At 45.6% G+C, this 24,394-nt stretch overlaps 1 protein-coding gene across 1 annotated transcript; it reads left to right on the forward strand.

Annotated features, from left to right (window-relative positions):
* On the forward strand, positions 1–22,544 carry LOC115363523 (zinc finger protein 574-like). Its single transcript, XM_030057784.1, has 8 exons — positions 1–209; positions 3,541–3,779; positions 6,487–6,730; positions 8,748–8,837; positions 12,091–12,300; positions 13,831–14,013; positions 17,658–17,720; positions 20,518–22,544. Exons 1-8 carry the CDS (start codon positions 75–77, stop codon positions 20,683–20,685), a joined length of 1,332 nt encoding a protein of 443 aa, XP_029913644.1. The 5' UTR covers positions 1–74; the 3' UTR covers positions 20,686–22,544.
* The last annotated feature ends 1,850 nt before the right edge of the window (positions 22,545–24,394 follow it).

Genomic DNA, 24,394 nt, shown 5'->3' on the forward strand with positions numbered 1-24,394 from the left:
TCGGAAGAAGGTCCCGACAAAGCGGCCCTATTTCTTTTCAGCCTGAAAAAAGTCAAACAAACCGAAAAGCAACGATGTACGCCAGGACTAATGCCGGTAGCGCACACGGAGACTTTCAGGATAGAAACGGAGTGAATTACGTGACGTCGGCGGAGTCTTTCGGGCACTGCTCGCAGTTGTTCTGGAAAAAGGATCCCAACGACTCCGGAGTAAGAAAGCACAGCCTGCTGCTCCTGCCGTTAGCTTAGCATCTGCTCACTCTGCTCACTCTGCTCACACAGGCACACTGCAAACTGTTTCTCACGCAGCCAAACGTCACTCAGGTGTCAGACTCCCGGCCAGGTGTCTGCCCTACATTGTGGTCACATTCGCTACTTTGCCGCCGCAACTTGTGCTCCCAAACAATACAGCTAGCATGATGCTAACGAGCCAGCCGTCATGCTGTGAGCGGCGCACGGCCTAGTTTAGCACTTAGCCCAGCTAGCATCGGTGGCTAGCGCTAATTAGCTTTGTATACGTTCTGTTGTGGTTACACTGGAGAAATGTCTAATGTAAACACACACGTACACCCCAAAGCGACGGTATTACTCACAAGTAGATGAGACAGTATGCGGTTATATGTGTGTTAGGTAACCATGTAGCCGAGCCGCAGCTAGCTAATGCTAATGCTAACAGCACAGCGAGCCGCTCCACACGCAGAGCGGCTCCAGGCGAGCGGAGCGGAGCCGGGGCTGGACCCCGCGGGGCGACACGGTGCCGGGGCTGGACCCCGCGGGGTGACACGGTGCCGGGGGCGGCTGGAGCCAGTCGCTTTCAGCCCGTTTTTACACGCCCAAAGCGGCAGTTAGCCGTGTGCGGCCCGCTATATTGTTAGCGAATAGCGCAAAGTAAACATGACGAGGTTGTCCCACCGGAAGCCCGAGCGGAAGCCGCCCCGGAGCACGAGCGTGAAAGACCTTCTTTGTGATGCCACACTGTGCGGTTCATTCATGAAACACACACACTGACACACACACACACACACTCTGCTCTGCACCCACAGACTGGCTGCACTGTGCACACACACACACGCACACAGCTGCACGCACGCACCTGTGTTTTAATATCCATGGGTGAGCTCGTGAATGTTCGCCTTGTGCAGGTTAACCTCTGCGCTTCTCCCGCACGGGACACGCACGCATCTTCAGGAAACCAAAGGAGCGTAGCCGGTAGTTTGTGTGTTTATGGGTTTTATTAGGGCTGCGCGATGTGTCGTTGTAGTATCGTTTTGTAGATTTAAACATGCGAAATGTTAATTTTGCAAAAGGCAGCAACAATATGGACAATCAGTTTTAGGGTTATTGTCAGCCAAAGGCACTCATTGGTCTGTTTGGATCAGTAAAATACTTTGTAAACTAACTGCACTTCCTTTATATATCTGCTATCGTTATTATTATATTATTATTATTGTTGTTATTATTATTATTATTATTATTATTATTATGAAAGAACACTTAGTATTGACTTAAAATTTCAAACATGTGTGAAGCCATAGTGATAATTTATGTTGTTTTGCCATCCAGATATTTGACAAGTATATCCAAGTATGAAATTTTGTCCATGTTGTGCAGCCCTAGTGAGTATGTGAGTGTTGACTTGTTTAAAGGGACAAGTATATGTACAGTGACTTTAGGATCGGAGTGGACTGTAGGACTGCGATGGTATGCATATCTCCCCATTCATTACTGTCATGATACTTGGGTGCCGATTCAATATGTGCTACTATTCAATGTCATGATTTATTGCGTTTTTTTTGTTGTTGTTGTTGTTGTTTGTTTTTTTTTTTAATCCTCTAGTTTGTGTGTGTAAAGTTTGATGAGGCTGTGATTCTCCTAGAGGTCACTAGAGGTCATTTTCTCCAGTGACGTCCAGTGTGACAAAAGTCTGTGCCTGCAGTGAAATGGCTGCTATGGGGGCCAACATCATCACACAGGAATCAAATGTGGCTCATTGAATCCACAAGAGTCCCAGCTTTCCAGTCAAAGCCAACTGATGCAGCTCCAAGACTGTTTAGGCCCCAGTCTGCACACACACACCATTTTACAACAGGCCAAGGTCAGAGGTCAAGGGACCCCGCTGGAAACAGACATTCCAGTTTTACCCTCGCCAAAATTTAGCAGAAGTTCGGAACGAGATTTAGCTGTGTCGCCAGCAACCTAGCATGACAGGCTTGGTGCCACCAGATTCCATAGGTTGTCTAGTTTCATACGATACCAACACCCTTACTTTAAATTGATTCAGTACCAAAAAATGAACAAAAAATACTTTTCTCAAAAAATTGCGATACTTACTGGACTGGGTTGCCGAATCAGGTTTTCTCCCAGAGCTCCCTCGCTGCTTGGTGCTGTTATAGCCGCACTCAGGTGTTACTCACCTGTGTCTTCTCTCTTTATCTTTCTCTCTAAAGTGTCTGCTGCAACACTCTGTTTCCTCAGATTGAGTCGAGCATCCCTTTGTGTTTGTTCTACTGCCCTGTGTGACCTATCAGTCAGTCATCAGTCTCATGTTTCACATATAGATTTACTTTTCTTTTCTTTTTAACACAATTTGAATCATCTGAATGGTAGCGAAGCCTCATCCATGGTAATTTCCGTGACTGTTATTGAGTTTTTGAACTAGTCGCATACTCCAAATGAGAACATGTAACTCCCGTGTCCAGTTTAGTGTTGCAGCTGCTGTGGAAATTGTTAAATTGTTATAACCACATTATCAAAATATCAGCCATCACGAGAACGTCTTGTAAGATTGTATAAAACATCGGACTTTGATCTTATAAACTATTTACAGAACGGTAACTACATATGAACTGTAAGAAATATTTTCTTAAAAGTTATATAAAAACAAAATTTATGCCTCATGGGGATTTTTCGGCAAGGCTGGAACACGTCTTTGACCAATCAGATTGCTGTGAGCAAATTTACAGAGAAGTTTGAATTACACATCTGAATCTAAATTTAAATCCTTTTCTCCAGCCTCATGATGCCCATAACCTTTTCGGGTGAATCATCTGTCAACTTCCTGTGTGTTTTTATCGGGAAATTATTCTCTGATTTGCTGTCACATCTTTATTTTTTCCAGTGAAATCACATGGAGAAATAGGTTCTTGTGTATTTTAGCTGTAAACGTACAAGATGAAGCTCTATGCGTCCTTCAGTAGACTCTGATGATGATGATGAGGTGACAGTAGGAGACACACACTGAGGCGTTACGGGATGTGCGCTGTGGGGAGGCGGTAGCCGACAGTATTTGGTGATTGGGTGGCCTAGTGTTAGACAGATCGTCCCGTAACCAGAAGGTCACAGGTTTGAACCCCCACAGCAGCCAAGACGGTGAACTGCTACCTGTTCACTCGCTCTCGGCTCCCCTCTCTCATGGCTAAGTGCCTTCAAGGTAAAAAGTTGAAGCTCATGAATTGCTCATTGAGGTGGCGTTGGTGTGATGTTTGTGTGTGCTCACTTTCCATCTTCCTGCCTTCCTCCTCCTCCTCCTCCTCCATGACAGCCGAGTTCGACCATCAGTTGGTGCGACCAGCTGCCCTCCTCCTCCGCCTCTCTCACCACCTCCAGCCTCTCCCTGGAAACACGAGCGGCGGCGGCAGCAGCAGCGGCGGCGGCGGCAGCGGAGGCGGACGACATGGACTCAGACGAGAGACCCTACGCCTGCGACCTCTGCAACTGCGCCTACAAGCACGCCAGCTCCCTGCTCAACCACAAACTCACCCACCGGACCGGAGACTTCAGGTAGGACCTGCTTTTTTATTCTGTATTTTTATTTTTATTGAAGGGAAATGTTTCTTTTTCAGGTGGACCAAAATATGACAAGATAAAGTCCCATATTCTTTCATTATGGTCCCAAAAACGCTTGACATTAAAGCGCCGTCCCAGTTCCTCTTCATGTCCAGAGTTTCCTCTCCAGAACGTTCCTCTGCTCTCCTCCCAGAGCGAGCAGTGGGGTTTCAGAGCTGCCACATCACTCCTCCTCCCTTTCCTCCAGCCGCTGGTTTCCATTCATTCCACTACGATATGAACATGAACTTTCAGAGCCTTCACACTTTCTTCACTCCAGTTTTCCATCAGCCCAATAAAGTCCTCCACGTGAGTTTTCCTAAAAGCAGCAGCACTGTTGGCTTTTCAGGACTTTTTCACACTGAAACGCTCCCTCCTCCTCCTCCTCCTCCTCCTCCTCCTCCGCCAGGGAAAATAGTCCCTAAGCGGGGAAACGTTTTTCTTTCCACAGCCAGTTATCAGTTTCAACCAACCAATTCACATTTTGATTCTCTGTTGTGAAATTTTTTGTTCCCCTGCAGGATTTGATAAATGGTTTCTTGATGTGGAAAATGTGGAGAATTTGCAGTCGACAGGGCAAACATTCAGAATCACTGGTATTGAATGATACAGTTAAAAAAATCACACAGCAGTTATTTTGACAGATATTGTGATAGTAGTGTGATTCATAATGTTAGTGTGAATATTTTCCTTTTTTTTTAATGGCCAGGGTGTCTCTTTTGCTCCACATTTCTTCATTCATAATGTAAATCAGTCACATTTGACCTTTATCAATAAAAAATAACTTGGATATTGCCTTATTGCAATTTCAATAATATAGAATGAATTAAACATTTATACAGTTGTCCCTCGCTTTAACGCCGTTCACTTTTCGCAGCCTCACAGTTTTGCGGATTTTTTTTTGGTGCAATTTTGCATGCTTTTTTTTTTACTTGACTTATTTTTTCTACGAAGGTTTGAACTTTGAGAGTTTAAACAAGAGAGAAAAATGAGAAAATGTTAATGCCTGTCTGAGAAAAGTGTATAAAGTGTGTAGTGAGGGGTTTTACAGCCTTAACACATCTAGAATAACTGTAAAAAATAAAGCTGACTACTTCGCGGATTTTGCCTATTGCGGGTTATTTTTAAAACATAACTCCCGCGATTAACGAGGGACCACTGTACACCAGTGGTGTTTCTATTATTTTAGGTTTATTCCAGTTGTGGTTCAGTTGCAGCTTGAAGAGCTAGAAATGTATTTCTTTGGACATATATTATGTAGTTGTGAAGGGGGGGGGGTGTTTTTGTAGCTGTGGTGGCGGTGTGCAGCTGAGCAAACACAGAGAACCAGGATTTCACAGTGAAGTCCTGCAGCCAGTGGCAGGTCACACCGTGTTTTTGTGCAGGAACAAATCTGCACTAATAAGGAACCAGAGGATCAAAATCTCTCAATTGTAAAAAAAAAATCACTCTGGAATACTGATTTGGAGTTAGAGAGTCAGGGTGGCCAACTGGTGAGGGGGAGCTTCCTCTATTCAGAAAGCCTGTGTGTGTGTGTGTGTTTTGCCAAATGGTCCTTTTTTTAGACTGCCAAGGGTCACCTGGGGCTTTCCAGAACCCATAAGTTCAGGTTCTGCCTTCTGTTCCCTGTTCCACTGCATGGAGAACCAGCCGGGAGGGGCAGGAGCTGCTCCTCTTAAATAAAACAAACAAACAAAAAAAATCTGCTGTCACTCTTTTTACTTTTACTTCATTTTTTCCTCCATTTGAATTTTTAATCAGCCACATCCGCCGAGCCGAGCTCCTGACAGAGACCGTGAACCTGCAGCTAAAAGCCGAGTCAAACAGCCCGTCAGATCAAAGCAGCCGTGACGCATCAGGCTGTTTATCCTATTTTGACCCCTCGCTTTTTACCTCTGATGCTTTTTACACATGAGCGTTTCCTCCCGGCCAGCAGGGGGCGGCTTTCCCTCCTCCTGCCTGCAGGTGTAAATGAGCGTCCTGTGTTGTGCTGTGATGTTTGTTAAACTTTATTCTCAACTAATCCTGATCAGGACGTGCAGCTTCTTCATTGGTTCCTGCAGTCTGTTGTTTGGCGCCGGCTGCTTTTGTGTCGTCGTCGTCGTCCGACAGCTCAAGTTTACACAAGCGTTGTCACGGCAACGCTCGGACCAATCAATATGGACAGCCCTGCTAGGTCCTCCCTAAAAGGTCCTGTAGCTGAAGTCGTAGTATCACCTCCCGCGCGGAGACCGAATCACTTTCCTGTTACGGGTCTTAATTTTTACAGACAATTCTGATTTAGTTTTGAATTTTAGTTTTAGTCACGTTAAGCATTTTATTTTTATTATTTTTAGTTTTTATTCTACATTCCTCTTTATTGCTTCTTGTAGTTTTTATTTGTATAGTTTAATATCAAAAGTATAGTTTGCCCATTTATCCAAACTGAGGTCAGGGGTGGTTTGTCTGTTTCCTTCATTTGTTGACAAAAATAACATATTTCATATATTATACTTTTTGTCAACAAAAGGTGCAGTTTTTCTGTTTTTTTGTCCTGCAGAAAGTGTTGTTTACAGACGCTCTCAGTCCCAGTTTGAGTCAACAGGAGTGACTCTGGTTGTTTAGTGTGCACAGACGCTGAGACCAAACGCCTCAAACTCGCTGTTCCCTCTCCCCATCCCAGGTGCGACTTCTGCAGCAAGCCCTACACCAACTACATGTCCCTGCGCAACCACATGCGGATCCACGGACAGAAGCGCTACGTGTGCGACCTGTGTGGGAAGGCCTTCCGCCTCGCCCGCTACCTCCGCAACCACCAGAAGATCCACGATGACGGACCCAACCGCTTCGACTGCCCCTCCTGCTGCAAGAGCTACAGGACCATGCTGGAGCTCGCCCAGCACCGCTGCAGCGCCGCCTCCAGCCAGGTGTGTGTGAGAGAGAGAGTGTGAGTGTGTGTGTGTGTGTAGGAGGTGGATGCCTGGGTGAGAGTGTGTCAGAGCTGCTAAAAGAATGATCTTATGAAGGTTTCCCTGCAGCAAAGCAGACATTTGCACGTCAGTGTTTGACACAGACAGCTGCACCTCTTTGCATTGTGTGTGTTTGTGTGTGTGTGTGTGTGTGTGTGTGTGTGTGTGTCGGCCAATTCCGATTATTTCAGAATCCTAGATATCGGTCTGATTAATTTGGTCAGCTGCTTTCCTACATAAATTCTTAATATTGTGACAGACACACTGACGGCTGTGCAGCTTCGCTCCGCTGATCCTCGGTAAAGACGTTCCCTCTCGGCTCGGCGCTCTGTGCGAATTAGTGCACAAGACAATAACCTGACTTAGCTGCAGTGCATCCCAAAACTACATGTTGTCCCAATCAGCTGATAATCAGCTGTCAGAGATCAGAGCCACAAATTACTGAGGGATGGGAGCCAGCAGGAGCCCCGCAGTATCGGCTATAAATTAAATATGTGCTGTGATTTCTGCAGTTATTGTGGTTCTGTAAGTGTTTGTCATTCATTATGACAGAATTATGCAATGTTGGGCAAAGTTGAGAACTTTAATTGTACAATTATTGAAATTAATGTATAAAAATAGGATGAAAATTTTAAAAATTAAACTTACTTTAAATTTATTTGATTTAAATAATGGACAGAGTATCATTTTAGGGTCAGCATGATGATATAAAAAGCATCAAACAAAAGAATTGCAGATTTTTTCCCCCAACCCTAAAAAAGCCTGATCCCTCCCGTCAGCGTCTCTCACATTTCCCTCAGCAACACGTGTTATCGTCCCTCACGGTGTTGGTGCAGAGTCTCAGGTGATCAGATCACAGGTGGACCGGGCACAGGTGTGTTTGGCAGTCATGATTGACAGCTGCTCTCTCCAAACGCTTCCCAGCAGCACCTGATTGGACGAAAGCTTCTCTGTCGGGCCGTCCTCTCCGGAGTTCAGACCGGACCGACGTGGCGGCTCTTTTCCTTTGGTGTTTTATGTAAATAAAATAAAGAATAAAACCTGCAGCTGCTGAATCTGCCTTCATTTCAGATCGACGGTGGTTTGTTTAAAAGTTTCTCAGGAGTTTCCAGAGGTGGCGAGTCGTGTCAGACGCCCCTGATGGGCCTAAAACAGCCGAGACCTGCGCCGTCTGTTGAAACGCAGTGCGGCTCTGCTGTCCTGCAGGGGGCAGCCTGGAGGCGAGCAGCGCTGTCAGCTTCACCTAAGCTTCATGCTCAGGTCAACACCTGAGTGCTCGGCTCCGCCCACTCGGTCCGCTAAAATTCAAAACGTCTGTCGCCTCTGAAGGAAACGCAAATCACATCATTTTCTGCTGCTACTCCAAACTCTACCTGCAGTAACACGGCAATGCTGAGCTAAAACCACAATACACACGTTAACTGTGCAGCTTAGGGTGTGTGTGTGTGTGTGTGTGTGTGTGTGTGACAGTATGATGTAAACAGACACCAGTTTACAGCCTAATGCAGCTGGTAAGTCGGTCATTTGTTCTCATTTCTGGATATTAAGTGGTGTGTGTGTGTGTGTGTGTGTGTGTGTGTGTGTGTGTATATGTGTGCATGATTTCATTTTGTGTCCCTGTGACATACTTTTTTTTTTTTCTTTGTACTTCTATCCTCTCTCGGACTGAAAAGTCTTCACAAGTCCAGTCTGCTTCCAAACGTACTGCTTGTGGGGACTTGATTTGTTTATTTGTTTGTTTGTTTGTTTGTTTGTTTATTTGCCAGTCCTGGAGGAGTGACACGGTGTTGTGAGTCAGGCTTAGAGCAGGGTTAGGCTCAGTTTAGGGAGAGGCTCAGGGCTTAGAGCTTAGGGTGGAATAATAATTTGGAATTTCATCACACAAGTATAGTAATCCAAATTTGTGTGTGTGTGTGTGTGTGTGTGTGTGTTTGTGCGTTTGTGTGTGTGTGTGTGGGTGGGGTTGGTTCATAAGAACCGCTTCAACTGCCCGTCCTGCTTTAAGAGCTACCGAACCATGCTGGACCTGGCCCAGCACCGCTGCAGCGCCGCGGCCAAAAACCAGGTTGGTGTGAGCGTGGCTGTGTGTGTGTGTGTGTGTGTGTGCGTGTGTATGTGTGTGTGTGTGTTTGTGTAGCCGTTTTCACACATGAAGTTCTGGACTTTAGGCGGAGTTGCCCTTTAACACATGCCGCTCACAGCAGGAGTCAGGCGTTCACACCTGGTCTGAGACCGTCGGTGCAGATTCGGTTTATTGTGACGTTTGTTTCTTGAATCCTCCAGTTTGTGTCTGTACAGTTTCATGAGGCTGTGATTCTCCTAGAGGTCACTACAGGTCATTTCATACAGTGAGCTCAAGTTTTCATTCAGATGTCTGGAGGTCAGAGGTCAAGGAACCCCGCTGGAAACGCCCATGCTCGTTTTCCCCTCGCCGAAGCGAAGCCTCGATCGATTCAGCCAAAACAAAACTGATTTACTTAAATTAATCAGTTTTTTCCTCAAACCCTCTGAGATATAGAGCGTGCAGGAGACAGGACACACACACACACACACACACACACACACACACACACACACACACACAGCTACTCTGGCTAATAACCTGCGGTGTCCACTGCATGTGTGAAAGGGGCTTGTGTGTGTGTGTGTGTGTGTGTGTGTGTGTGTGTGTGTGTGTGTGTGTGTGTGTGTGTGAGATAGAAAGTCAGCAGATGACATAGTGCTGGGCGGTATGACCAAAAATGTATATAACGGTATTTTTAAAAATTATATCAGTTTCACGGTATGTGACGTATTTTCTTTTTTCATACACGACTGGGTGATAACCACATTTTCTAAAGATTTAGAGAAAAATTACTGCAGTAAATTAACTTTTACTGTCATGAGGAATGAATACTGGACATTAATGTCCAAGTTGTCCACCCTAGTATTAATAATTAATACAGTAGTATTAATACAGGTTTCCATGGCAACACAAAATGATGCAAAGAGGTGGCACTCATGATTCTAATGAAGTGAAGGAATCAGAATGCAAAATACACAACCTTTTTATTATGCAAATTTAAGGCCACTTGCATTAATATGCAGATTGATTTGACTGATTTAACAATATGTTAAAATATTATTATTATTATTTTAAAAATGTGAATTATTTATCAAACAGACCAAACAATTCAGCTACCAATGAATGAGCAGTAGCATGTGATAACATAGGTTGAAAAATAAGCCGAAGTGATACCTCTTCTCTGAATAGACAAGCTAAGCCAGTGTGCTGCAGTTAGCCAGTGAAAATACAGCGGAGTGGCAACTCTTCACTTTGTTACACAATCTATGTCAGTGCGCCGCTGTAGCCTGGAGAGTTTCTTTGTTTTTGCCAGACGGATTTTTTGAAGCCGAAGACAAACAGCCGACTCAGCTCCTCTTTTTGGGAAAAGTTCTTCAGCTTCATTTTCTGAGTCCCCACTGCTCAGTGAGTGCAACTGCAAAAACAGTCCCCCCTCCAACGATGTCCCGCGGTGCTACGTTCCGCGTGCTGTTCCCAACGTTATGTGCGCTACACACACACACACACACACACACCGGTATTGGGGTATCTGAAAAATTCATATCATAAAAAAAAAAAAAATAACACCGGTATTCAGTATGACCCGGTGTACCGCCCAGCACTAAGGTGACACCCCCGCTGGGAGTCAGGGCTTCAGGAGGGTTAGAGCTGACAGGAGGATCAGACTCAGGTGGCTGCTTTACCTGCTGATGCGGGCCGTCGATGATGTCGTCTCCTGGCGTTTCGTTCGCCAAGTCGCCCCGTAAACTTTTGAAACCAAAACCAAACTCGTTGGTTTGTCCCTCTGTTTTCACCGCCGGTGCGTTTCCTGCGGTTCAGACAGACGACAGACTGAGTCGTGTGTGAGAGTGAAGGTGAGCAGCAGGTGGACGTCAGGGGGTTTATCTAAAGGTAACAGTAAAATAGCTTCGATGCCAGGGGATTAGGGAATGCGTTTGGTATAACTGATGTTTTTGTGAGTGTGTGTGTGTGTGAGCGTGTGTGTATGTGTGTGTTTGCGTACAACTTATCCACTTCACTCCACCCACATGGTAAATAAGTGTAGGCGAGGTCAGGCTGTCAGTCTTCAGTGTCTCTAAGCCAGATTAAAATATGCTGCAGGATGGGTGTTGTTCTGTATGTGTTTGAGCCCAGGCCGTGTTCACCTCGCTTCGCTGAGGAGAGGCTCCAACAGGACGCAAACCATTAGAAATGTTCCTTTTGTTTTTTGTTTTTTTTGTTTTTTTTACAAACTATTTAACTATTTACATATGCTCAGTTTCTATCTCTGTATTTACTGATTTAATATTTTTGTAGAATTAATGCACATATTTATACAAAATGCACACTTTTTGACACAAATTTCTAGTGCACATAACTGTACATATATTTATTTTATATTTTACACTTTTTTTTAACTTTTTTTTTTATTATATTTTATTTTTTAGATTATAATTTCACTCATGCTGATGATATATTCTTCCCTTGAGAATTTGAGCGACTGCAGCCGACCCCGTTTCCCCTCAACAGAAAACAGAAAACTCGCAACTTGAAATGATCCACCTTGAAAAATGTTTGCCAAACGCTGCTTTCTGGCAGGTTTTATTCAGCATGTAGAAAAACACGCTCGCTTACAACCACACCATCCTGATGCTGCGTTCACTTGACCTGTGTCACTGAGGGAGAAATGGACCGTCTTTGGCGAGGAAAAGTCACTTTCTTTTCCTGTGAACATTTTATTTTCCTGTGTTGAGAGTCCAAGTGAACCCAGCATCAGACGAGTGAGCAGTTTAAGCTTTAAGATTTCAACTTTGTTGTACATATACAACGACAATAAAGGTATTCTGTTCAGAAAGCACTGTTTGAAAGCGCTGTTCTTTGTTTTCCAAAATGACGTTTATAATGGTTTTGGCTGAGTGGTGAGTCTCTCCTCGCCGAAGCGGCAGTTTTACACGTTTTTAGAGTCTGGGTTGAAAAATACAAACCTGTCCTTTGAGAATACACAGCAAATAGCATAAAGGATGTTCAGCGGTCAGAATGAAGAAAACCAGCTCATTACCATCCATCCGTCCCCTCCTCTCTCTCTCTCTCTCTCTCTCTCTCTCTCTCTCTCTCTCTCTTTGATCTTTCTGTGTCACTCTTGGAAGTTGACCTCAGCTCATCACGAGACACAGAGTCACCAAAATGTTTAACACAGAGAAAATAAACTTTAAACGTCTCTCCTGCTCCCGTCCCTCCTCCTCCTTCTCTTCCTCCTCCTCCTCCTCCTCTGCAGCCCGGCGGCCGTCGTTCCAATTTCTCCTCCACTCCTCGTCGTCAGCAGCAGCAACAGCAGCAACAGCAGCAGAACAACGCGACCTCCATGATGCAGCAGCATGGCGGACACCCCCAGCAGGACCCTCTGCCCTCCCACTGCGTCTCCCCCATGTCCCAGGCGGGGCAGGGCGGCGGCGTGCCCAGCCAGCCCGTCCCGGACCCCCACCAGGTAGGGAGGAGAAACCGCTTCTCCGTTACAAAAATAATTTTCATATTCAGCTTTGTTGGAGCTTCACAACTCCGAGCAGCTGAGAGTCAAAATAATCCAAGTGATATATACACTACTCACAAAAAGTTAGGGATATTTGGCTTTCGGGTGAAATTTATGGAAAATGTAAAAAGTTCACGCTACAGTGATATTATATCATGAAAGTAGGGCATTTAAGTAGAAGCATGCACTGGTGATTTCCTCATCTCAAACAATTTCTTGAAACAAAAGCCAACAACAGTGGTGGATATACCACAACAAAAAATGTCAGTGTCAATAACTTGTCATGTGCCCTTGAGCATCAATTACAGCTTGACAGCGACGTCTCATGCTGTTCACAAGTCGACTTATTGTCTGCTGAGGCATGGCATCCCACTCTTCTTGAAGGGCGGCCCTCAGGACATTGAGGTTCTGGGGTACAGAGCTCCGAGCCTCTACACGGCGACTCAGCTGATCCCATAGGTTTTCTATGGGATTCAGGTCTGGAGAAAGTGCAGGCCACTCCATCTGAGGTACCCCAGTCTCCAGCAGCCGTTCCCTAATGATACCACCTCGATGAGCTGGAGCATCAAACACCTGATGTGAATTTTGCCGTTAAGCTCCTTGTTAGAGAACAGCAACTTGTGCAAAAAGGACTGAAACACTGAACAGTTGGACATGTGCATTTTAAAGTTTACAGAAGGTCACATTAAGTTCACCTGGAAAGGTTAGAATGCATTTTAGGTTCATCCTGAAATTTCACCCGAAAGCCGAATATCCCTAACTTTTTGTGAGTAGTGTATGTATAATATCATCAAATGTGTCCCTCATTACCTAAAAAAAAAAAAAAAAACAACCAAAGAAAACGCTTAATTCTCAGCACTTGGATGATCGGCTGCTTTGAGGTGTGCAGTCTTGATATTCCAGTCTGGTATTTTCTGTTCACATTTGTATGTTTTAAAACACATTTATTTGTATTTATTAACCTTTTTAATTGACTTTAGAGAGTGTGACTTGTAGACCAGGAATCAACCAATATTGATTTGTCGTAATCTAGGACACCAATCAACCAATACTGAGGGGGCTGATATTCATTTTTAGCAAATTTGAAATTTGCATTGTCAAACTGGCAGTATTAGAAACACCAACACAAAGCGAATTGGTGAGAAAAATTGCGGAGAAAAAACAACAACTTGAAAAACAAAACAGAAAATGAGCAAATTTGAGAGAGAAAAAAGAAAATTATGTTTATAATGATTAAAATGATATATTTGAGTGAATTAAACAACCGAAAATTGCTTATATTGTCAGAAATGTTGCCCCGCCCACTCCGCTGTCTCCCAGACAGAGAGGCGGAGTCTCTGGTTTTCATATCGGCCACCATGTAAATCAGTTACCGAACATGTCCTGAGGATCGGCCCGATAATCGGCCGGGGCAGGTGATTGGTGGATCCCTGGTGTAAACAGGAAGTGGTGTGTGTGATGATGTGCTGAGGCGTCGTGTTCCCGCAGGGCCGTTCGAGCTCGGCCTCGTCCCAGAGCCAGGGCAGCCAGAGCATGAGGAGCTCCTCCTCCAAGCACTCCTCCTCCTCCAACACCTCCTCCTCCTCCTCCTACTCCCTGCTGCAGCCCCTGGTGCCCGAGGTAAAGGAGATGGCCTCGGCATACACTAGGCTGAACGCCAGCAACCCCATGGTAGGAGAGAGAGCCGCCGCCGCCGCCCGCTAGCTAGCTGCCCCCCCCCCCCCCCCGCCGTCTGGCTACTAACCCGAGGCCCGAGCAGCTCGAGGCTGAACTCCTCCCCCCTCTGTAACTCCTGGCTCTGTGTCCACCGGGAGCCTCCTCTGTCCTCAGCTTCTCTGGAAACCAGACGCTGCTCCGCGCCGTTAGCCGGGCCAAAATGTCCTTTTCCCCGACCTCCCCGGTCTGAGACCAGATGTTGGACACCATCTTCTCCTCTGTAGCTCCACTGGTTCAGTTCCTGTGGGTAGCACTTCCTGTTAGCTTAGCATAAACACCTGAAGTCTGCGGGTCTCAATCGAGGGAAGTCGGAAAAAGGGGATTTTACCCAAAACATTGTTGTAGTCCCTTAATTTCAATTTAACGTGTTTTATTAGGCCTTAAAATTAATTGACTGAATTTCCAAATTTGAATTCATGAGGTTTTAATTTCAACGTAAATATAAAAGCCTCTAATTTCAGTTATCCATCTTTTTTTTTTTTAATAGTCAAGTTTTCCTGCAGTTCTGATGTTGTAAAGCTAAACGTCCTGAACCTAATCCTGTGTCTCTAATGAGCTGCTGCACTCAGACGGGTCAGGAAGAAGGCTGCTGTAGACTAACCCAGATTACAGCACCTTATACTTAATCTGTCGTACTGACCCGCAGAGAGAGAGGCACCAAAATCCTTGTACTTGTAAAGTAATGGGTGGATTTATTACAGTACCGTCCACTATTACAAAACATATAAAAATGCATAAAATCATCTGGTTCATACTCTAAATATAGTCCAACCTAAAACTGACCTCTGAATGAAAATGTGTTGTATTTATCCACAGTGCTTATGTGAGTAAGATAAAGATTGTTTGTCCATAAAACAGTCCTACAGTTTGTTAAAATTTATCCTAAAACGTCCCAGAAGGCCTTCAGTTTGATGTCCCGGTGCCTGTGGATCAGGTGTGTGCCTCACCTGGTGAGCGCTGTGGGCTGAAACCAGGACCCCGGTGGACACAGCCGCTAAATTCTCTGCTTCTCTAACTCCCCTCTTAAATATTTCGGGCTTTGTTTGCTGTTTTTGTTTTGCTGGAAAGGACGTTGTGCTGTGATGGGACGGTCCCTAACCCCGGCGTGCAGCGGGGCTGCTCGGTGTTTGTGCGTCGTGTCGGCGCAGCGGGAACAGGCCAGCTGGAAGGGATGGGCCAAAACGCTGTTTGATACTCTGATAAGCTGCTGAGACACATGAGAGCCGTTTGCTCTGCATGTTTAACATCAAACTAACCTCAGTCATCCTTTAGTGACGTGTGGACGGACCCCGCCTGTGGCTTCTTGTTTTTTTTGAAGGAGCTCCACACAGAGAAAAAGCATTTCACTTTAGTGTCATGATTCTTATTGTTAACAATTTTTTTCAATTGAGTTTTTGATTCTTGAATCGATTTAGAGTGAAGACGTTGCCTCGCCTGAAACCAGATGACGTGCTGAATCTGTTACCGAGCACATCATGCTAGGTAGACGGCAGGTATCACTCCAATCTATCTATAGATAGATAGATAGATAGATAGATACTTTATTCATCCCGAAGGAAATTCACAATTTTCAGCAGTATCCACAGATTACAAGATTAAGTAAATCAAAAATAAAGAATATAAAAAATAAAGAATAAAAGATGACACTCGAGATCCAAAGATCTAAGTACCCAATGTGCAAAAAACAGTGTGCAAAAAACCAAAAAACCCAGTGTGCATCGACGTATACAGTGTGCATAGATGTGGGCAATGTGCAAATTTACAGTATAAACAGATGATAAATAGCAGCAAGCAATATATACACTATAAGCAAGGAATATATAAAAAAAAAATAGAAATATGAACAGTTTAAACAGCAGATAAAAAAAATAACCTAAACCTGAGGAACAACACTTGAGCCTTTTGGACTCACCCCTTTATTTTGGCGAGGGAAAATTTGGCGTTCTCAGCGGGGTCCCTTGACCTCTGACCTCCAGACGTCAGTATGAAAATGGGTTCTGTGGCCAACCATTTTTTTTTTTTTTAATCTTCTGTTGACTCCCAGTGAACCACAGCCTGTAGGGACGCTCCTGTCAACAGACACTCCGGTTTGTGTTCAGTATTAAACGCTTGTGAAAAGACATCTGAACACAAGAAACCGACTTTCTAAACATATCGTTTCAATAATTATAAATATCGCTCTTTGAAAACTGTGACCCATCCCTACGAGCTCGTCGGCTCCCGCGGCAGCGTCTAAAAACACGGGGTTTTATCTGGGCAGCACAAGAATCTCCCGGCAAAGAAAAACAGCAAACTGACTTTTCCCAACGTGGGCAGTGAGCTCTGATTTCCAGATTTCCTCAGGCGGTTTGGAAAAAAACTCTCTAACCTGGCGAACTCTGCAACACTGCTAACCCGGTGCTGGCTTTCAGATTTAACACTGACGGTTCCCTCACCTGCTGCCGCACAGCCGGGCCTGCACACGACACCAGCGCCGATCACACATTTTGATTTAAGATGCTTGAAGGGCGTCTGCACGTCCTGGAAAAGATAGATAGATAAATAGATAGATACTTTATTCATCCCGAAGGAAATTCAAAAAAAATTGGAAAAGTGTAAATATCGCCTCAGTCAGAGGAGTTTAAAAGCTCATGAACGCAGGAGAAGAAAACATTTGGAAAGCGTGCGTCCGGTCAAGTTTAATTTACACTTTTATTTCAGTGTCGGCATCAAAAAGGTCTTAGATTTCAACCACTTGAGCTCTGATTTTTTCCCTTAAATTTCCCCTCAAGTGTCCTCACCGTTCACGTTTGACTGAAATATTCAGAGGTGCCTGCAGAATCAGATCAAATAGAAAAGATCTGCTCGTTTTTAGACACATTTTCCCTGGACCTCAGCAGCTCGAGTCTGGGAAAACCTCAGGATCTCTGCTAGAATTTCAAAATAAAGCGCTAAAAGTTAGTCTGCAGACGCCCTGTCAGGTGTGCCGAGCGTTGAGTGTGCAGCCCTGACTCTCCATGCTTTTCCTCTCTCTCTCTCTCTCTCTCTCTCTCTCTCTCTACACCTTCATTCACTGAGTCTCATCCTGCATCACTTGGTTTTCCCATCAGTCATTAAAGGGACATTCCACCCACCGTGAATTATATTTGTGTCAGACACTCGCCGTGTGCCCGAGAGGCTTTTACTCTGAAGGTTTCAGGGGAAAAAAAACAGCCATCTCTGATTTAAGGGAGAGAACTGGCACAGACACAAATAAAAGAATGAAGAACGGGGAGAAACAGGAAGTTAAAACAAATCAATGAATTAATTAATTTAAAAAAAAAAAAAACGGGGAGGGAAATACTAGCAGCAAAATGAATGCTTATCAAAATTTCGAGTCACATGTGTAGCAGGGGCTGTTAAATGACACACACACACTCTCCAATTCATTAAACAGCAAAAATGCTTACACCTTATAAATACCATGTAGTAAGAAGAGATGAAAGTAAATATGAATTAAAGAAACTCTCCTGCCATGATTTCCAGGCTGTAGAGGTAAAGTCAGCAGCCTGAGTCTCGTCTCAGAGGATTTCAGGGTTTTGTCGGTTTTGTGTTTTCACCGTCCAACTAAACTCACACAGGCTGCTCTCCTCGGGAATATTTTTGAATCGACCCAGGATCTGTGGCTCCAGCATAAACCAGAGGTAATATTTCAGCTCAGGGCCAACGCTGTGTTTGTCACGTGTGTGTGTGTGTGTGTGTGTGTGTGTGTGTGTGTGTGTGTAAAACTTTCCTTCTCTGGGACTGAAGGAAGCTCACGGTGAGTTCCACTTTGGGTGAAATGTCCCTTTAAACTCTGGATTCTGTCGTTCTGCTGTGTTTTTTGTCTTTCTGTTGGTTTTTAGTGTGAAATTCTTCATCCTTTCATTTGTTTCCATCTGAATATCAGTTTGTTTCACTGACTCAGAAAATCCCCTTTTCTTCTCTTCCTGATCTCTCCATCCCTCCTTCCTTTATTTGCTCTCTCGTTCTTTTTCTCCTCCCTTATCTTCCTCCTTTACTCTTTTCATGTATCTCCTCTCTATTCTCCTCCCTCTTTCCCTCTTTCCTCCCCCAACCTCTCTCCACCTCCCTCCTCTTCCTCCTCTCCATCTCCACCCTTGTCTTTTTCTCTTTTCCTCCCTCTCCTCCCCCTTTCCTCTCTTTCCCTCTTTTCCTTTCCATCTTTTTCTTTCCTTCCTCTTCCTCCCTCTCATCCCTCCTTTCTCTCCTCTCCCTCTTTCTGCTTTCCTTGCACTCCTTTTCTTCCATTTTTTCACCTTGTAATCCTTCCCTCTCTCCTCCCACCTCTCCTTCTTCCTGCTCTCCTTCCTCTCTCTTATCTTCCTTTTCTTTCTTGCACATCACTTTCTGCTCATTTATTTCTTCCTCTCCTTTGTCGCTTTCCTCTTTCCTCTTTTCCTCCCTCTCCTCCCCCTTTCCCCTTTCCCCTTCCCTCTCTCCTCCCACCTCTCCTTCCTCTCTCTCTTATCTTCCTCCTTTCTTGCGCATCACTTTCTGCTCTTTTATTTCTTCCTCTCCTCCCCCTTTCCTCTCTTTCCCTCTTTTCCTTTCCATCTTTTTCTTTCCTTCCTCTTCCTCCCTCTCATCCCTCCTTTCTCTCCTCTCCCTCTTTCTGCTTTCCTTCCACTCCTTTTCTTCCATTTTTTCACCTTGTAATCCTTCCCTCTCTCCTCCCACCTCTCCTTCTTTCTGCTCTTTCCTCTTCTCTCTTTTCCTCCCTCTCTGTACTCTTTCCACCCTCCCCTCTCCTTCCTCTCTAACCATCTCTCCCTCTTTCCCTCTTTTCCTTTCCTTCCTCTCCTCTCCCTTTCTGCTTTCCTTGCACTCCTTTTCTTCCATTTTTTACCTTCCCTCTCTCTCCTCCCACCTCTCCTCCCTCTCTCTTATCTTCCTCGTCTTTCTTGCACATCACTTTCTGTTCATTTATTTCTTCCTCTCTTTCTTTGTCACTATCTTTCCTCTTTTCTCTTTTCCTCTTTTCTCTTTCCACCCTCCCCTCTCCTTCCTCTCTAACCATCTCTCCCTCTTTCCCTCTTTTCCTTTCCATCTTTTTCTTTCCTTCCTCTTCCTCCCTCTCATCCCTCCTTTCTCTCCTCTCCCTCTTTCTGCTTTCCCTGCACTCATTTTCTTCCATTTTTTCACCTTGTAATCCTTCCCTCTCTCTCCTCCCACCTCTCCTTCTTCCTGCTCTCCTTCCTCTCTCTTATCTTCCTCTTCTTTCTTGCACATCACTTTCTGCTCATTTATTTCTTCCTCTCCTTCTTTGTCGCTGTCTTTCCTCTTTTCTCTTTTCCTCCCTCTCCTCCCCCTTTCCTCTTTCCCTCTTTTCCTTTCCATCCTTTTCTTTCCTTCCTCTCCTCTCCCTCTTTCTGCTTTCCTTGCACTCCTTTTCTTCCATTTTTTCACCTTGTAACCCTTCCCTCTCTCCTCCCACCTCTCCTTCCTCTCTCTCTTATCTTCCTCCTTTCTTGCGCATCACTTTCTGCTCTTTTATTTCTTCCTCTCCTTCTTTGTCGCTATCTTTCCTCTTCTCTCTTTTCCTCCCTCTCCTCCCCCTTTCCTCTCTTTCCCTCTTTTCCTTTCCATCTTTTTCTTTCCTTCCTCTTCCTCCCTCTCATCCCTCCTTTCTCTCCTCTCCCTCTTTCTGCTTTCCTTGCACTCCTTTTCTTCCATTTTTTCACCTTGTAATCCTTCCCTCTCTCCTCCCACTTCTCCTTCTTCCTGCTCTCCTTCTTCTCTCTCTTATCTTCCTCTTCTTTCTTGCGTATCACTTTCTGCTCATTTATTTCTTCCTCTCCTTTGTCGCTCTTTCCTCTTTTCTCTTTTCCTCCCTCTCTGTACTCTTTCCACCCTCCCCTCTCCTTCCTCTCTAACCATCTCTCCCTCTTTCCCTCTTTTCCTTTCCATCTTTTTCTTTCCTTCCTCTTCCTCCCTCTCATCCCTCCTTTCTCTCCTCTCCCTCTTTCTGCTTTCCTTGCACTCCTTTTCTTCCATTTTTTCACCTTGTAATCCTTCCCTCTCTCCTCCCACCTCTCCTTCTTTCTGCTCTTTCCTCTCCTCTCTTTTCCTCCCTCTCTGTACTCTTTCCACCCTCCCCTCTCCTTCCTCTCTAACCATCTCTCCCTCTTTCCCTCTTTTCCTTTCCTTCCTCTCCTCTCCCTCTTTCTGCTTTCCTTGCACTCCTTTTCTTCCATTTTTTACCTTCCCTCTCTCTCCTCCCACCTCTCCTTCCTCTCTCTTATCTTCCTCGTCTTTCTTGCACATCACTTTCTGCTCATTTATTTCTTCCTCTCTTTCTTTGTCGCTATCTTTCCTCTTTTCTCTTTTCCTCCCTCTCTGCACTCTTTCCACCCTCCCCTCTCCTTCCTCTCTAACCATCTCTCCCTCTTTCCCTCTCTCTCTCTCTCTCTCTCTCTCTCTCCTTCCTCCTCCTTGCAGCCGAAGCACCAGGACACTTTCTCTCTGGCCCCCCAGCGGCCCCTCACCACCATCAACCCCATCGGCCACGCCCTCCACCCCAACGGGGCCCCCACGCTCAAGCCCTCCCCCGTGCCGCGCACCATCCAGGGCATGCCCTGGGAGCAGCGCTCCCTCTACAACCAATGAGACCCGGGACCCCGCCGCCCTCCACGTCACGTCCACCTGACCCCCCCCCGCCCGCCCTCACCCCCATCCCCTCCCTCCTCCCCCTCGTCCCTGTCCCGACCCGGCGTCAGGCCTGGAGGTTTGGCCCCCCCGCCGCCGCCCGACGCCCCTCCACCGCTCCTCTTTGGAAGTTGTGTTTGGGAAAGGGGGGGGGGGCACCGTTGAGAACTAGTTAAGATTGATTACTGAGTAGTTAGGTTTAAAAAAATGTGTTGCCTTGACCCTCATGTATGATCTATGCCATGTACTGGATATTATAAGTTAAAATGTCTGTCCCTAACCTGTCCTCACTGAGAATTTATCTCCCCTCCTTCTCTAGTTAAGAAAGCATCTATCCTTCCCATGATAAATAGTCCCCCCCCCCCCCCCCCCCCCCCTCCACCCATCCCCCTCCTCTCTCCCTCCTTTTCTGTATGGTAAAAGAAATGAAAGGCTTTTATTTTTTATTTTATTTTTTATTGTTTTGAGAGCGAGCGAGTGTTTTCGCTGCTTTCCGACTCTCGCCCAGACCAGCGGAGGAGAGAGAGGTTCCCCGGCGCCGAGTCGCTTTCAAAGCAGATGTGATGAAATTCTCCCGTCAGACTGTGTTGTTACACCCCCCCCCCCCCCACCCCCCTTTTTTTTTTAACAATTTTTTTTTTAACAATTTTTTTTTTTACAATTTTTTTTTTGTTTGTTTGGTGTTGTTCTGTGTCGAAGGCGGCTGCCTGGAAAGGGGAAGGGGAAATGTGAACTGTTCTCTTGCTTTTTTTCCGTTTTCTTCTGTGTATTTGCCCCTTCATCCTGCTCCAGACGGGACAGGGTGTCTATTTTGAGTCGGGAGGCGACGCCCGCCCGCCCGCCTGAGGAAACCAGGAAGGACCACGACGCAAACAGTCCAGCTGACCGTACCTTGTACAAAACAGTTCAACATGATGTGCAGCGGCTCGGCCCCCTCCCTCCCCCCAACACACACACACACACACACACACACACACCCCGCCCAGCTCCCAGACCAAAGCCGAGCCGCTGCAGGACCTGCTTCACCCAGCCAGAGCTGCCGCCGCCGGCCGCCAGCAGGGGGCGCTGTGGCACCACGGCCGCCAAGTTACCTTTTTTTTTTTTTTTTTGGAAAGTTTTTTTTTTTTTTTTTTTTTTTTTTTTTTTAACTAAACTTGCATTTCACTGACGGCTCGTTGTCGCTGTCACTTTGCCGTTGTAGTTTTGAGAATCCGTTTGGCCGGGAGTCGAGGCTCCGCCCCCGACAGAGTGGACGCCTCACCTGTCCCCGTCGTTTCACAGCACGCGGTGACTTTCAGAGAAGTGCTGTCTGATTACCCCTCAGCCCCCCCGCCCCGCCACTCAGCCCCCCCCGGTCTCACACTGCCTCTTAACCTGGAGCTTCATCAGACCGTCATCATCATCACCATCATCTCGACACGCCCGGCGTTAAACACCAAGCATCACATGACCGCAGGTGACTTAGCAGCAGCAGCAGCCGTTGGCCAGGTGTGTGGCCGTGACATGGCTGCCTCTGAAAGCTACAATGGCCAAAATGTGTGTGTGTGTGTGTGTGTGTGTGTGCGAGCGTGTGTGCGTGAAAGTGTGTGTGTATGTACAAATGGTTCTGGACCCCCTCACTCCCCGTCCCGTCCCGTCCCGTCCCGCCCTCCAGTCTTGCTTTTCCTGTAGAAACATCATGCCTGCGTCTCACTGCTCCCAGGATGGATTTAGTTTAACACCTGCGGGGCGTTTCAGCCGGCAGGCGAGCGCCGGCCAGATCAGCCCCAAAACACCAGTGTCATTTTAAAAAAGAACAGAAAATAACTGAATTTTGTGGGGAAAAAAGAGGGAACATGGATGTGGAGGCTAAACTTGATGAATAGATGTAGTTGAGGTTCTCTGGCCGGCGGGACGTCCCGCTCGCTGGAACGCCCACAGTTCTACTGACATTGTATTTCCTCTTTTTAAAAGTTGTTTCTATTTTTATTCACGACATGTTTTCATCGTTGCTTTCTCTCTCCTTGTAAAGTGTCTTTGAGTATTTAGAAAAGTGCTATACAAATAAAATGTTTTATTATTATCACCATCGCTGCTGGTCGTCTTCATCACACACACACACCTCTGAGATCCACTCAAAATAGAACGGTTCTTCACAGTTCTCTGGTTCTGCAGACAGTGGTTCTCCAAAGGTGCTGCTGGGAGCCGTGCAGACGGTTCCCTGAGGAACCAGCGAGGGTTCTCCAGAGGAGCTGAAGGGTTCATGAAAACAGCAGGTGGTTCTCGAGTGGAGGAAGGAGGGAGCTTTCAGCTGGAACCAACAGTTCTTCATATTAGTGCAGTAGGAGAACCATGTCTGATTCTCCAAAGAGCCTTTCAGTTTAGGCACCTAAAAATGGTTCTTCAAAGAATTTCTAAAGGTTCCTCAAAGGCCACTGGAAAAGGGGGTTCTCTAGGAACTTTTTTATAATCATTCCCAGAGGAGCCATGCTGGTTCAAGCACACGTCATTTTTTTTATTATATTTTTTCTCAAATGAAGAACCCTCCAATAAAAAAACATAACAATCCTTTAGAAGTTGATGGTTTTTCACAGAACCACAAAGCTCCTGGAGAACCGTTCTGGATGAGGATGGAGGAACAGAGGAGGCGGGCTGACGCTCCAGAACCGGAACAAAAAGGTTTAACTTTAAAAGCTTTTCTCGAATCGAGCAGCGTTTCAGTACGAAGAGGCTGAGAGAAGCGTCATGAGGAAAACAGGCGAGCGGACCAGAGACCAGCCGGTAAATAAACAGCTGAATCACATGAAACACACACACACACGCACACACTATAAGGGTGTGTGCACGTCTGCCAACCATGACGCCTGGGACTATGAAGTTACAGGCAGTCCGGCTTAAAAAAAAAAAAAAAAAATTAATATGATTTGCATTTCACAGTCAAAGCAAGACTTTGTTTTCTTGTAAATATATTTTATTGATTTTTAAAGTTACCCCACAAAAACAAATGTCCTCCTTGTCAGACTTCAAATCCAAAGTGAATTCCCCTTCACCCCCCGGAGCGTCCCAGGTTACAGAACATTTAGATGGAGGAGGGAAATATAAAGCTGTACTGAAACTCAAACTACCAAGGAACCTGTAGCCGAGCGCACAGAAACCAGGCTGCAAGAGGAACAGCACCGCAAACACACCACGGCCTGCAAACTACTGACAAGCAAATATGGAAAAACAAAGATAGGCCAGCAAGGCAGCATTTAGGCTTAAAAAAAAAAAAAAGTCCAGGCAATGAAGAGCAGATATGCACAGTGAAGAGAGAACTCAAACTAAAACAGAAGGAAACAGGATAAAAAGGGACAACATGCTCACACCTCGAACAAATAAATAAATAAATAAATAAAAAGACAGACACCATGCGTGTAAATAAAGTGAATTTGCATCTTTGGGGGTGATTTTGGCTGTAGTCATTTTCTTGCAATTTTAAACATGTAACCATAATAATTATAAATGTAGTCTTTTTCTAATTTTATATTTTATGGTATTTTTTTTGTTGTTCTCAGTGGCCATTTTCTTGTTTCCCCTTGCACCTTCCAGCCCCTCTGTGCCCTGCAGGAACAGAGCTCAGCCACCAGGGGGCGACGTGCTCTCTGCTCTGGAGGATCTTGAGTTTAATTGAATCAAGAGCAGAAAACCTGAT

The sequence above is a fragment of the Myripristis murdjan genome, chromosome 8, assembly GCF_902150065.1.
Source record: "Myripristis murdjan chromosome 8, fMyrMur1.1, whole genome shotgun sequence".
Classification (NCBI taxonomy): Eukaryota; Metazoa; Chordata; class Actinopteri; order Holocentriformes; family Holocentridae; genus Myripristis; species Myripristis murdjan.

What these genes read in the sequence shown, in the direction of transcription:
- LOC115363523 (XM_030057784.1), top strand. Translation starts at nt 75, where the DNA reads ATGTACGCCAGGACTAATGCCGGTAGCGCACACGGAGACTTTCAGGAT. An exon ending in CACCGGACCGGAGACTTCAG is followed by an intron (nt 3,780 to 6,486) that starts GTAGGACCTGCT and finishes TCCCCATCCCAG; the next exon opens with GTGCGACTTCTGCAGCAAGC. An exon ending in TGAACGCCAGCAACCCCATG is followed by an intron (nt 14,014 to 17,657) that starts GTAGGAGAGAGA and finishes AAACTCACACAG; the next exon opens with GCTGCTCTCCTCGGGAATAT.